This window comes from Pelodiscus sinensis, chromosome 1 (genome assembly GCF_052426305.1).
Source record: "Pelodiscus sinensis isolate ZL-2025 chromosome 1, ASM5242630v1, whole genome shotgun sequence".
Lineage (NCBI taxonomy): Eukaryota > Metazoa > Chordata > Testudines > Trionychidae > Pelodiscus > Pelodiscus sinensis.
The window spans coordinates 22,487,560-22,503,145 of record NC_143052.1 but is presented as its reverse complement, the minus strand read 5'-3'; the positions used below and the strand labels follow the sequence as shown (position 1 = coordinate 22,503,145).

Below are 15,586 nucleotides of genomic sequence, written 5' to 3'. Positions count from 1 at the left end.
TTGCAATTAAAAAAAGGTTTTGCTTTGCATTATTCCATAATGGCACTCAGAAATTAATGTTGATGCTGCCACTCTTAACAGAGTTCATTTTAAACATAATTGGTTGGCTTAAAGTCATCTCAAGACCTTGATGTTGAATACAAGTTACTAAAATACAAATGATGAATTACTTAAGTAAAAGGCTTGCAATTTAGAAGATAACAGAAACACAGAGATTAGGGATGGCACACCCTACTCTATTTGGTCATCTTGTATAATGAAGGACTCTCTGCTACACTCTATTTTCTAGTGTTCTGCTCAATTTAGTTTTAAAAGTTCTGTGAGCAGCTATATACAGTCTAATGGGTGTCATTGTCTAGAAGATCTTCCTGAAACAAGAACTAAAATTTATCTTTCTTAATTTTATTCCACTAATCCTACCTTTGAATCCTTTCAGTCTTTGCTGTTTGCCTTTCATATATTTATAGACTGTTCTTTGTATCCCTTACTTTTCTGTGCATATACAGATCTTTCAATCATCCAAGATGGCAGCTATCACACTATGACCAGAGATAAGTGGTTTCAGAGCCCTAAACTCACATCAAAGAAGGGATGTACTGTAAGGTATATCTTTAATTCTGCTTTATCCCATATCCCAAAATGGATGCCTCATGCTTCTTCCAAAATTGATTTTTTTTTCAAATTCTATATATAGTTCTTGAATGAATTGATATATATGTATTTATATGTAGGCATATATATTCTGTAATCAATTTAGCACAAATAATATTGAGAAATCTGATTTGCATTGCTATGTCATAAGCCAACTAAACACAACAATCAAAATTCCTCCGGGGGGTTGGGGGATAGGGGGCGGGGGGCACCTTAGTCTATATTTGCACAAAATTGTTGAATTCATGCAGCATAATTTCAAACCATCAATGTAACATTAAACAAGAAGAACACTGAACTGAAATGGTTGGATAATATTTGGAGTTATTTTTTAATATTGTTTTTCTAAAGCCTTAAGAAATCCAACATGAACGTTCCTGGATATTGTCTTTCACTTTCCACCATTCCCCCCCCCCCCCCCCCTTCAACTATAGTATTCATGGACTTATCCTAAGAAGTGCTGATCACCTTTCACTCATATTGATTTTAGTGGCACACTCCTTACACATTTCGCCCCCCTAAAATGCAAACTACATCCAACGTATAAAGTTGCATCTGACCTAAGCCTAGCTGATAGAATGTTCTCTTTTCTCTCATTTTTCTACTACAATCAATATGCAGGATAAAGAGGGGAAAAAAAGAGAGAGGCAGAGGAAGAAAGAAAGGATTCCGGTTCAGGGAACAGATATTAGAAGAGCCCACAGTCTTTCAGGTTTTCTTTGATTATTATGTCTGTTACTGCATTGAAAACAAACTTGATGTTTTGGGTGTCTGTGGCGCAGGTCATATGAGAATATATCTCCTTGTCTTCCTTCCTTAAATTCAAGTCTAGAAACTGCTGCTTGATGTAATTTCCTGCATCTTCAAATGTGTTTAGTCCTAGTTGGAGACAACAGCAGATGACATAAACATTTTTCACCAAAGTCTTCACACAGGCTGATAGGAAACAATTTTGTCAGGTAAATAACTTGAGGTACTCATGCTTTAAAATTCTGAAACGAAGGTCAGAACCAAAATTCATATCTCAACATGTAAATAATTGGCCTGGTTTAAGACTTGTCAAAAGGAGGAAATTAGTAAGTAGCAGAAACAGGAAGAGATGAGAAAATAATTGGATGAAAATAGAATGGAACAAAGGAAAATAGAAAAGAAAGGACTGGCAGAAAGGAAGGTGAGAAAAGGAAGGAGTAAAAAAGCGGGGGGAAGTGGAGAAATAGAAAAAAACCACATAGGCCTCAATTTTCAAAATTGACTAGCAAATTTGGAGGATCAACTTAAGGCACCTTAAAGGGGTCTGATTTTCAGAAAATGCTGAGAACTTATCCTCTGAAAATTAGGGCTTTTGATAGAGGTCTCGGGTTGGGCTCTCAAAATTACTAGACCCCTTTGAAACAGTTTGGAACATGGTACCAGTTTTCTGCTGGCAAAAGTGTTGGGAGACTTGTCAATGGGAGGAGAACAGTAAGGAGAGAACCAAGACAAGATAAAAAACAGCAGGTCAGAAATGGAAAGGAAGACAAGAATGAGCATAGAAACAAAAAGGCTGACAGGAAAGCAGGCACGAAGAAGAAAGAGGAAAAAGATCAAGAAAAAAGCAAGAAAGTCAAATAGTTCTTAGAATGCAATATTTTTTCTTTATGTAATTTTCTTGAATTCTTTTTGTGCTTCTGTGGCCAGACAGCCCGCCTCCATCACATCCATCTTATTTGCCTCTCTAAAGCATACAGGAAAGAGAAGGAGCAATAAAATCAGCATAGTCTATGCTGGCTCATCTGATCCTGAGAGCTGAAACACAGATATGTGGATAGAGAGCAGCTAAGTCAATAAGCTGGCCTCGAGGCTGCGGCTGGCACCTATGTTGATTCGAACACACACAGTCCCAGGAAGAGGAATTTCCCACTGAGAAAACAATGTCCAGTACTTCAAAATTTAATCATCTCAAATCTCTCTTACAAGTGTAAATTAAGTTCACAACTCCCTTGTAAGAACTGGTCTCACAGCAGACAGACCAGCATCAATTGGCATTACAGATAAGAAAGAGAAATACGTGACCCCATGATTATAAAAGATGGGCCCAGCATACACTCACTTTGAGTGTCATTCTACCCTCTACCTGCTGGTCGGGTTAGGTGTTTGACCTCCCGAGGTTCTATGGGGACGCCCACCTCGTATTTTTGTCTTTCCTAGGAATTGAGGGACCGGCCCTGGCCTGACATGCTGGAGTCGAGAGGCACAGAAGGGGGTAAAAATGGTACCTGGATGTGGTCCTCTGTCTTAAGTGTACACATAGAAAGAGTAAGCTGTTACTTGGTACCATTATTTCTATTTTTCTATCTTTATCTTCTTTGTAACCATTTTTAAGACCTATATTTTGCTAATAGTTAAGAAATAGAACAATAGCCATTGCAACCATATGATTTATAAGCTTCTTTAATAAACCTGTAACTGTTTAAGTTTTAACCTGACTCCTTCAGTTGCTGTAACAGAACCAAGCACAATTTAAAAGAACTTCAGCCGGTCTAAAGGGACAGTTATAGGAAGAGCTTGGGCGTTTGGATCTGTGTCACTCCCAGGTGACAGGATCCACTGGGGCATCTTTCAGTCTTTCCTCAAGGCTGCCCGCTGCGAAGGAATTATGAAATTTTAGCAGCTGAAATCTAAGATGTAATAAGCTCTTCCTATATAACGGGGCGTCTGTTGGCCTGCTGGCCACCCTCTGCGATGGGACCCCGGTCCTAGCAGTAAAGGCACGGACGTTAAACCTTTTCTTGGAAACATAAACACACACACTGCCTTGACCGTCGGCTGACAGCTTCTCTAACAGAAAGAAGGATCTTAGAAGGAGATTCTAGGGATGTGGTGGAGAAATCTAGGGATGTGATGGAGCTGTTGCCCGGACATGTGCTGAGCCTCAGTCAAGTTTATGCAAGACTACATCCTAATCCAGTATCAGCATCACTCCATTAAGTCTGACCCTATTGTTTAAATGTTTGGCTTCATTTTTCAAAATTGATTAGCAATTTTGGCTGGTCAACCGAAGACACTTTTAAGACGCCTGATTTTCAAAAAGTACTGAGAATGCATCTTCTGAAAATCAGACCCTGTGAAAGGTATCCCAAGTTGGGCACTCACAACTAGTAGTCACTTTTGAAAATGTGGGCCTTCATGTACACATTAGGATAACAGTCTGGAGCACGGTACGGTTTTTCTACTGGTGCATTGCAACATGACTTTACATCTTCTACTGTACCAGCATATAATGACAGCTTTCTTCTATATCCATAGAAATTATGACCTCCAAGAAGAACTAGCATTCACACATTTTACAGTATATCTTTATGTAATGAAGACAGATTGGGCCAAATTCAGGCCCAGTATAAATAGGGTTGGGTCTACACTAGGGGATAAATTTGAATTAAGATATGCAACTACAGCTATGTTAATTGCGCAGCTTAAGTCAAAGTATCTTAACTCGAATTTCGACGTCATTCACATTGTGGGAAGTTGAAGGGAGCATGTCCCTTACTCCTCGTGGAAGCAGCACTACTGGCATTGATGGGAGCACCTCTGTCAGTTTGAATTAGCATGTCTTCACTAGACCTGCTAATTTGAACCCTGAAAGATTGACTGCAGCTGCTTTGATCTTATCTGTAGTGTGGATATGGCTGTGGTGAAACTCCATCAATTTCAGTAGCACTGAACCCACTTTTGTTGGTCTGCATTTGGTTTGATATGTATCCATAGAGCATTTACACATAATGAAAATTAAACAGTGGCCCTTTGTCCTAATAGTCTACTGACAGCTCTCGGCAGCTTTGCCAATGCTGACTATTTTAATGTATTTTTCCTCTTAAAACCTATAACTTACCATTGTATTCTGGAAAGCAGACGCTGAGATGAACCTTTGTTAGTTTTTCTTGGAAGAGATCCTTTTTATTTAGAAACAGCACAATGGAGGTGGTAGCAAAGTATTTGTGGTTACAGATACTATTGAAGAGCTGAAGGCTTTCATGCATTCTGTTCTGTTAAAATGCAAACAGTACCCATTAGAATCTGATAGAGTCCATTGCCTCATGGTGCTTTTATTTTGCTGTGCTCTTCTAGCATTATACCACTACAGTGTGTTAGCCATTCAAATAAGGGTATTAGGAAAAGGAAAGGGGAGGAGTCTAATGTGCTATCAGGGAAGACATTAAATCTTCCCAACTCACAAGTCCCCCCCCCCCCAACTTCTGACTCACCACTTCTTCGTCTTCCACCAGGACCATGTCATACGCACTGAGTGCAGCACAAAATATGATGCAAGTAACTCCTTCAAAGCAGTGAATCCACTTCTTTCTCTCTGATCGTTGTCCACCCACATCAAACATTCTGGGCAGAAAAGAATAATATACATCTCATGTATGTCAATAGGTACTGAAGACACACTCACACTTCTAAAGTACATAAAGTTACTAGATGGATGGATGGATATTGAAATCCCCAGCTGGCTCAAGCCATGGGTGGGCATGAATTCTTGTTTCTCCTCATGGAAGCCAAGCACATTGGCATTTTTCTTCCAAATATGTATTGGGGATCCAGTACAAACTAAAGCCCTAATTCTGCAAGGAACTGTATGTGGCTGGCACCATGCATTCATGCAGAGCTTCTGTTACATCACTAGGGCTCTGCATGGGTGAAGGAATCCATCTATCCAGAGCTCAGTGCAGGAGTGCACCTTAAATTTCCCATTGAAATGAATGGGGAAGGGTCTCTTTGTAACAGATACAGGCAGGGAGAAAGCAAGCAACACAGATCCATTAGCATTTTGTTTGTTTAATTCTTTTGCATGTAGAAAATGGGCAAACTGATCAATAGGAAACATAGGGACCAGGAAAAGCCAGGCTGACTTAGCAGTAACAATTAAGGCTCTGATTTTTAAAGGTGTTTAGATATTGCTACGCTCAGAATCAAAATGCTTAACTGAATTAAGAGTAAAATATCTACTTTTTAACAGGTACTTAATCACTCAAGAACCTTTGGTCACCCAGCTGTATAGGTACTTGTATATTTTTAATATGAATCCTTTCAAAAATTGTATAGTTGGAAGTACAGATCAGTTGGTTGGGGGTTGCTTTACTCTTTAGTCTTTATGGAAAAGACTTTAGTTGGAAGCAGACATAACTACAACAGTTGGTTATGTTTTTACAATGAAATGTTCAGTTGATTCAAAATCAAATTTTCTATGGAACAATTTTGAATTTGCTGATTTAAAAAAAATTCATAATAGAGAAAATCCAAGTGGGGACAACTCAAATGTAAACATATTAGTTTGTCAAATTGAAACATTTTGTTGTGGCCTGTGCACATTAATCTGCTTTTGTTTGAATTAATCACCAGAGTTGTAGTTGAGGTGACTCATGCCCCTACTATTCCTTATGTGCTGGGCTCCTTGGCTGGACTACACCTCCAGTTCCCCCACCCCCCTCACCTAGTTGAACAGTCACAGTGCATCATGAGAATTTCAAGACAATGGTGGGAGGTAGTTCAGCAGGGGACAGAATTTCCCACTGGACAGAAATTCCAATTTTTGACCCACACTAATAATTTTCAATATCAATGCAAGTGTAGTTCTTCTTATGGAAAAAAAGAAAGAAAGAAAGAAAGTTGATGCAAATCAGTACTGGTAGAATGTTTGCATGCTGCTAAAGTCATTTAGATAGGCAAATGGCACTGAAGTCAAAAATCACAAAGTCACAAAGAACCTGATTCTTTGACACGTGCAAGTCATTTCACTATGAACTTAAATGAGATAAGTTTACAGCCCAGTATTTGCCTTGTTTCATCTATGAACTATCAAATAAGTAAGGGTATGTCTACACTACCACCCTAGTTCGAACTAGCGGGGTAATGTAGGCAAACCGCACTTGCAAATGAAGCCCGGGATTTGAATTTCCCGGGCTTCATTTGCATAAGCCGGCCGGCGCCATTTTTAAATGCCGGCTTGTTCGAACCCCGTGCCTTGCGGCTACATGCGGCCCGGGCTAGATAGTTCGAACTAGCAAGCCATTCCGAACTATCTGTACGCCTCGTTCCACTATCTAGCCCGTGCTGCATGTAGCCGCAAGGCACGGGGTTCGAACAAGCCGGCATTTAAAAATGGCGCCGGCCGGCTTATGCAAATGAAGCCCGGGAAATTCAAATCCCGGGCTTCATTTGCAAGTGCGGTTTGCCTACATTACCCCGCTAGTTCGAACTAGCGGGGTAGTGTAGATATACCCTAAGAGAAGTTTCAGAAATGTCACACCTGAGTTATTAATATCCCAGACTTTTTATATATATAGCATCCAGAGGAATCAGCCTTTTGTAATTATTCTCTCAACTTTATACAAAGAGCTTCAAATGTGACAAATCCAGGAAGAAGTTTCAGATGGTTTTATACCTGAAGTTCAAATCCTTGAAGGAAAACTGAGTCTCAATAATTCCACTTGTTTTCACTCGTGAGCGCAAAATATCTTGTTCATTAGGAATATATCCAGGAACTGTCAGCCTGGACAGATCATTGAGATAGCTAAAGAAATTGAAGAGAGATTAATAATCCATTAATCAAAAGGGATTTCTGATACCAATAAAGTGTTTTTCCCGGTATAAATGGACCTGTATTTACTTCTCTTTCTCTCTTGCACACCGGTAAACTGAGAGAAACTCCACTGAAGTAATTCTACTCTCACATACATAGTGGAATCTCATAGATATCAGTGGGGATCTATGGGATACCCACAAGAATTTAGCCCCATGAATTCAATGTTTACTGGAAAACTTCAGATTCAGGACAGATTTAATCTTTAATCTCTTTAATATTCTTCAAGATTGCTTTATAGAAGAACAGGTAAGAAAGGTAGTTTGTCTACTAAAATCAGTTCAATCAAGTAGAAATTGCCATTGAGACAAAATCCCTGATAGAGGCAGATCTGCCAGGAAACTGAGCATCAGACAATGCTGCCAGGTTGTTCGTATAATATCTTTCAGCTTCTAAATGGAATAATGCCATAATGAGACAACATAATGCTTCAGAAGAATTCACAGCTAAGGTTCATTTCCCTGCACATGCATGAATTCACAAGTTGAAGGTCCAGGAATGTGTGTGTGCTCTTTATTATAAATTACTATTGTTAATTAAAATTTATATTATAGTAGTGCTAGGGGGAACCTTAACCCAAGTTGGGAGCCCCATTTTTTTTAATATCCTCAAATATCCCCATTTTACAGAGTGGGTAAACTGAGGCATGTAGGTTTAAATGCCTTTCCTGAAATCACACAGGAAGTCTGTGGCTCAGTCAGGGATTTAATCAGATCTCCTGAATCTTAAATGCCTGGATTGTCCTTAAACCCACCTTTCTCTTGTCACTTTTAACTTCAAGAAAAGGTTGAGAAAGGGCTCATCAGTAACCCAACTCCCTAACATGTAAAGATTCTTTTCATTCAGAGCTTAGAAGCTAACATAAAGAGAGTTGTGAGCTAGCAACAAAAAAGGAAGGCAAGATTGTTTTTGGCTTATAAATACATTGACTCTTACAACTGATATCCAAACAGGGAACACAATGTAAAGGTAAAATACATTAGTTTTGATATGTGTCTCAACAATGTCGTCAACATCTTCAGACCCCTAGGCTTTCTCTGAGCTGGCACTTTGACAGTGATTTGTTTAAGCAAAGGCAAACCGGGAATGTAGCCCAGGTGGAAGTCTCTCTGATGTTTGTTAGGCTTTGTACTTTTTTTCATTTCTCACACAAGGTCTGCTCAGTGAGGGAAACATACAGTTCAACTCCAAGCAAACTCCACAGCTCACCATTCTAATCTGGCAATATTAACAGAACTGCACATTTAAAAAGTGCAAGTGCTGGGATTTTTCTGACCTTGCAGATTAGTAAATATATGTTTTGAAATAGGATTTTCACACTGTAAACTGAAAAGCCGGATCAGAAGAAGGAAGGTGTAATTCCGCTCTTCTCAGCATTTCAATGTCAGCCTGATGTATATGTTCAGCAGACAATGGCCAAATTAGTATTTTAAAATTTCAGTCTAACTATTATGTATTAAGCCTAAATTCCCATTCTCCGAGCATCTGGGCTATCAGTTATTCTAGCCAGTGGTCAGTTCTATGCAAGTCAGCAGCCACAGCAGTCTTCAGTAGATACTGAAGTAGTAAAGTAGATGCTAGTCAATATACACACACTTTGGATCTTTTTAAACCAAAAACAGTGAAGTGCCTGAACATGCAGGAAGTATTAACTGCTAGTCTTACTCATTCCATGATTACGGCAGCAACTGCATTTTTATTATAATCCTAATTTTGCACCTTATACTGACATTAAATCTAGATAAATTATGTCTGATTCCAAGGTAAATAATTTCAGCCAAATTTGAACTGATTTGGACAAGGAATTTCTAAATTATAACTCCCTAATAGTAGAGACACTCCCCAGAGCTTGAGAAGTTTAAGAAAAATAACAAACAATAAAAACACCACAAAGAAAGAGAGTGTACAAACTTACTGCACTCACCCAACAGAAAGGTTCAAAGATTCATCAATGAAACTTTTTGAGCCAGATCCTCAGGAGGCATAAAGTGGAGTATCTTCATAGAAGTCAGTGGAGCTATACTGCTTTACACAATCTTTTAAAGCTCTGGGAAAGATCATCTAATTTTAGGTCTTTCTTGAGAGCACAATATTATACTATCTAGATGCTCTGAAGCTATAATTCTTGTCACTTACTAAACTGCTGAGTCGTTGAGCTGATATTCTGCAGCCCTTTCACAGCAGGTCCGGATCCCTGGGTCTTGCCACAGTCGTTTTATGATTTCAGCCAATTCAGGAGTCATGGTGCCATCCTCTGTAGTATTTGCCATAGTGTACAGTTGACTTTCATCCTCCTAAAGAGAAATTACAATAAGTATAATTCAAACATATTGAGGTCCTTGATCTCTTTCTAAAGTGTACTTATAACAAATCACAGAGTTCTGGGGGGCACACACCTTCATGACCTTCCAGGCTATCACACCATCTTCTGGTGCAGGTCCAAATCAGGACTTACATGGTTGAGAGACTTCCTGTGGCTTTCTGTACTATAGGTCAATTTCATCCTATTAGAACTATTCACAGCAGATCCACATGACAAGAAAGATTTTTATTATGTAGTGTAGGAGTCATGTCTTCTAAGCGAAAGTGTTAGTGAGATTGAAGACTTAAATATTTCTTAAGGATATTTTTAATGTAGCTGAAAAAATTACATAGGTTTTGCTGCTTTAAGGCACTACAGCCCTCTCAAACTCCTGCCCCAAAACTACTAAGTGAATCTAGCTAATGCATTTCCTTTCTGATCTCGACTTTAGGGTAGAAGACTGTAATTGAAATAGCAAAGATGAACAGTTTAGATATACTTTCTAGTTGTGTGTGTCCTATTGTAATTAATTTAAAAAAACTACAGGCAATGTCTGTATGGAAAACGTTTCAATAGCTAATAGCTTAGACTCAGAGTTTAAATAAAGAGTGTGATCATATTAGGATCAATTTATACACTCTGCTAGAATGGATAACTATAGAAAATTATCAGAATAATTTCTCACCAAACCAAGTAATATAGTTACACACCTGAAATGACTGTAACCAGGTAGCAGCATAGCTGCATTACAATTTTCAACCAAAAATGATGGATTCGTCAAAAATTGTTTTCCCCCACAGGAAATGTCATTTTTTAATTCTAAATTTCAATTTTTCAAATGAGAAATTTAGAAATGAAAGACATTTTTATTTCATTCAATTTCAAATTTTTTTTGTTTCCATTTTCAAAAAGAGTTTGTTTAAACTTCTGATTTATGTTTTTATTCTCTTTATGCCCCATTTTCCTGTTTTGACATTGAATTCACTAAAAAGACTAGTTTTTGGTTCCCACTTTTCCTTTTTCTTTTCTCCTCTCTGTAATTTTTCAAAATTGCATTAAGTCTTGTGAAAGTTACAGACAGGCAAAATTCAAACATTGGAATTTTGACACTAGAACTTTTCCAAAAGTTGGACTAATTTTTGACAAGTTATAATGAAAAAATAAGAAACAGAATTTTAAAACCCCATTTATTTTATTATGTTCAGTGGTGAACACAGGAGGAGAAGGGAAGGAGAGGGAGAAAATAAAATTTCAATTAGTGAAAATCCAAAACATTTTGATAAAAATATTTTGTGGTTTTAAAAAATGTTTAATCTTGAACTCTGCATAACAGAAAGAGTTTCCAAATATTGAAAGATTTTGGTGAAATTGTTTTATCCATTTTTTACTGTTTAGCCACTCCCCTATTTCTCTTCCTTACCCATGGTTTTGTGTCTTCATCTCCATGCAGCAGACAAGTACAAAGGCTATGTATAACCATAGGCCCTCAGCGCTGCCCAGAGTGTGCTGCCCAAAGCATGCTGCTCCTCTAGACATTAGTGATTTTTAAACGGCTTGGAGCACCGGTTACAGTAGCCGTGAGAGGTCTCTGAAGCTCAGTAGTTTTACCCACACAAATTTGTGCAAACATTTTTTTCTTGCTTCAGTCTTCATAGGTTTGAGTTTGGCCAAAACTTGCAACTAAAAGCAAAGCCCTGTTGAAATCTATGAGTATTTCCAAGTCTCAGGTTGAAACTCCAAGAAAGGGTAAGAACATAAGGCTATAAGAAAGCCATACAGGATCTGGCCAACAGTCCATCTAACCTAGTATCCTTTCACCCAACAGTGGTTGATACCAGGTGCTTCAGAGGAAATGAACAATACAAGTAATCAGGTGATCCATCCTGCAGTGCCCATTCCCAGCTTCTGGCAAACAGAGGCAGGGAACACTTCCGAACATGGCTTTTCATCCCTGCACATCCTGACTACTAGCCAATGATGGACCTGTCTTCTATTAGTTCTAATTCTCTTTTGAACCCTTTCCTCTGGCAACAAGTTCCATACATTGGCTATGTCTACACTATGGGGCTTTATCGGAAAAAGGTATGCAAATTACACTTTGCAATTTGTGTACTTTTTCCCATATTTTTTTGGAAGAGTCTTTTCTGAAATTTGTCCCATCTACACTGGGCCAAATTTTGGAAAAAAAACCGTCTTTCAGAAGAGTACTTCTTCCTCGTGGGAGGAGGAAAACAGTGCTTCTGAAAGAGTGAGTCTGCTCTTCTGCAAAAAAAAGCGGAAGAGCAGATGCGTTCCCTGGACGTGGTGGAGTTTCTTTGGAATACAAGAGGTATCTTGGAAAAACCCCATAGTCTAGACATAGTCATTGACTGCACTGTGTGGAAAAATACTTCCTTTTGTTTATTTAAACCTGCTACCTATTAATTTCCTTTGTTTTTAATGACCTTTAGTTTTTGTGTTATTAGCAGGACTAAATAACACAGCCTTATTTACTTTTTCCACACCGTTCATGAGTTTATACTGTTCTAACATATCCCCCCTTAGTCATCTCTTTTCCAAGCTGAAAAGTCCCAGTCTTTTAAACCTCTCCTCATATGGAAATTGTTTCTTTTCCAAAAACTATGAATGGTGCAATAGAAAGCATAATTTAGTCCAGGCTCACCAAGGAGGGATATGAATTGATGGACTTTGGAACAAACATGATCTCCATTTCACATTCATAATGAAACTCAAATGGTTTGAGGCTTCATCAGAAACATTTCACATCTCTCGTTATGAATAAAACATTGTATCTGCAGGGTCCAGCTCTGATTCTAGAGAACCATTTTATTATTAATGCCAGTGAGCTCTGGAACAGGCTCATTGTGTTATAAACTAGCAGAATTTATATTTTTCTACATTTCATCATTCTTCATTTTCTTCAAACTGCTAAGTGTTTGTTTATAATTTTTAGGCCAATATGCCATATGCCATTATCATAAAATGCTGCCTTTTGGAATAAGAAGTTAATTTCACATAAATGGTTTCAATTCAATATAAAATAAATCTTTGGAGAATATCTATATTGAATGCAAGAGTAACATTCAATAAGCAGCTCATTCCATAATGAAAAAAGCCAATAGAAATTCTGGCTATGATTAAACCTTTGAGAAATTTGTAACAGGATGTGAATTATATAGCAACAACAATGTGTTTGACAGCAAAGATCTGTGGCATCAAATGTCCATGGCCAAATTGTATAGCTTTATTCCAGGTGTCTAAAAGTACTGATCTGCCAAGTTAAGCATGGATGACCATTTGGCTGCTGCCAGTCTATAGCCAAGCAATGCCACCTTCTGATCTCAGAATAACATTTAGGACTCCGGGTGCATTTACACACCACCCATACCTCGAAATAGCTTATTTCAAAATTTGGTGCTGTCTACACAGTACCAAATTTCAAAATAAAGCACTAGTCCACAGAGGCATAGCGAGGGTGTTATGCGCCCGGGGGCGAAGACAAAATTGGTGCCCCCTCCTGCCATATGGTGGGGCCCCAATACTGGTGTATAGCTGAGCGCGACCCTGGGAGGAGTGGGGGGAGCTTGTACCGAGTCTTACCTGACCCCCTCCAGTTTGGGGCTAGGTCCCGCACACACTAATACTTTGGCAGAGGTGGAGGGAGTCGGGCTGGGGGCAGAAAGACAGGGAGGAGGTAGCTCCAGCCGGTGGTGGCAGGCAGAGGAGGAGCAGGTGAGCAGGGGGATGACAGAGGGAGTGTAGAGGGACTATACAGGCATCTCACTAGTGTGGCACCCAGGGACCACTTCCCATCCCCCTTCCCTACACCTTTCTCACTACCCCACTGTAAATAATCCACCTCTTAGGATATTTATTGTTTAATGAATTACTTATTTTACTAACTACAGATATATAAATTATATAGTTTTGTGGTTTACATTCTGTTAAAAAAAATCTCTTTAATTTGTTCATATCCCGTTCTTATTAGGTTCATGTGTTTTACATAAAAAAAGTCAAATTCTTAAATATATAAGTTTTATAAAACATGAGACGTTAATGTTATACAACCTAAATATGAATTTCATCACTATATTTCATTCAAGCATTTAAAACCACTGTTATAGCAAACGAGTAACACATTGCTTTAATGAATAAAAGTAAAAAAAGATTTTGAGCATATCAAATGTATTGTAATAGAGAGGTAGCTATGTTAGTCGAATCTTGGTAAAACAAAAAGAAAAAAAGTTATATGGCACTTTAAAGACTAACGAGATACCTAATAAATGCATTATAAGCAATCTGTAGTGTTTCTTAACTGCCCATTTACTTACCTACTTAACCTAATTGTTTTTCACATAATCGCACAGCAAAAAACTACACAAGAGTTATCAGTGTAAGAGATTAACTTACCTGTTAAACTAACACGCCAAAAAACTTTTAAATAAAACTCACACACAACACACACACTCGCTCTCTTGAAGGCACTTGAAGCAATAAGTAGCCTAAGGCTGAAGATACCCTGCAAGAGTGGCTTTCTGTTTGCCATGAGGACTTTTTCCTTCTGGCTGCCATGCCATTCTATATTTAAGTAAAGGAGAGAGGTCTCTTTGAGCTGATCTTCCAAATTTCACATAAGACATACAATTGAAGCCTTAGATATCAAGATTCAAGGCCAACTTTGCCTTGAGCAGACTGCTTGTCAGCCGATGGCCAGAGCAGTGTGTGTGTGTGTGTGTGTGTTATACACTCGAGTCTTCAACTGCTAGGACACGAGGTCCTGTCGCAGCGGGCGGGCTTAGGGGAGGCCAACGGGTGCCCCGAGAAGTTTTACGTCCATATCTTTGACTTTTAGGACCGGGGTCCCTTCGCGGCGGGCAGCCAACAGGCTGACAGATGCCCCAAAGTTTGCAGAGAGAGCTTATTACACCCGTGTCTTTAGCTGCTAGGACCAAGGTCCCATCGCAGCGGGCAGCCTTGAGAAGGCTGACGGATGCCCCTACGGATCTGTCCCCTGGAGGTGACATGATCCAAATGCCCAACTCTGCCTGCGTCTGCTCCCTGTGACCGGCTGAAGTTCTTTTAAATTGTGCTTGGTTCTGTTACAGCAACTGAAGGAGTCAGGTTAAAGCTTAAACAGTTACAGGTTTATTAAAGAAGTTTATAAATCATATGGTTACAATGGCTATTGCTCTATTTCTTAACTGCTAGCAAATATAGATCTTAAAAATGGTTACAAAGAAAATAAAGATAGAAAATAGAAATAATGGTACCAAGTGACAGCTTAATCTTTAAAGAGCTCTAAGTCTATGTGTACACTTAAGACAAAGGACAGATCCAGGTACAATTTTTACCCCCTTCTGTGCCTCTCAACTCCAGCATATCAGGCCAGGGCCGGTCCCTCAATTCCTAGGAAAGACGAATATGAGGTGCCTGCTCACAGCTGGCTGCTGTGCTCACACCTCGCCAGCACCTGAGGAAGAAACGTGTGGTGGCAGTGACACTGGCTCTGGGACCCAGGCATTAGGTATGGGGGGGAGGGGCTGGGAGTGCCTGGGTCTGGGGGAGGGAGGAGGCATTGGGTTAGAGGGGGGGTTCTCTGGGGGAACAGAGGGGATTGGATTAGAACGGGGATATGGGAGTGCCTGGCTCTGGGGCAGTGGAGGGGGATATTTTGTTACTGTTTTGGTTTTTATTTATTTATTTATTTATTTATTTATTTATTTCCAAATAAAATCACAAAATGTATATTAGTTTTATATCGAATATATGTCAAATTTTTGCAATTGCACAAATAATTATACGTTTATGCAAAATCTCAAACTTACAAAGTATCTGAAATTTGTACAGAAGCCTGTTCTATTTGATTGACCATGGTCTATACTTGTTTTTATTTCAACAAAACAAGTTATGTATCATATACAAAATGTAAACGTACCTTAAATTTATATTTAAATTAAAAATTATTTTATGAGTAAATAACAATTTTACACATCAAATTATTGTACTTTATTAAA

General features: G+C 38.8%; 1 protein-coding gene across 1 annotated transcript in view; it reads right to left on the bottom strand.

The window, feature by feature from the left end:
* Nucleotides 1–1,256: 1,256 nt before the first annotated feature.
* GNAT3 (G protein subunit alpha transducin 3) overlaps nt 1,257–15,586 on the bottom strand; it is a 34,104-nt gene continuing 19,774 nt past the window's right edge. The window contains exons 4-8 of the mRNA XM_006117150.4: nt 9,407–9,564; nt 7,073–7,201; nt 4,893–5,022; nt 4,520–4,673; nt 1,257–1,530 (exon numbers count right to left, since the gene is read on the bottom strand). Coding sequence (XP_006117212.2) covers nt 1,340–1,530; nt 4,520–4,673; nt 4,893–5,022; nt 7,073–7,201; nt 9,407–9,564 — 762 coding nt within the window. The 3' untranslated portion in view covers nt 1,257–1,339. The remainder of the gene's footprint in view (nt 1,531–4,519; nt 4,674–4,892; nt 5,023–7,072; nt 7,202–9,406; nt 9,565–15,586) is intronic.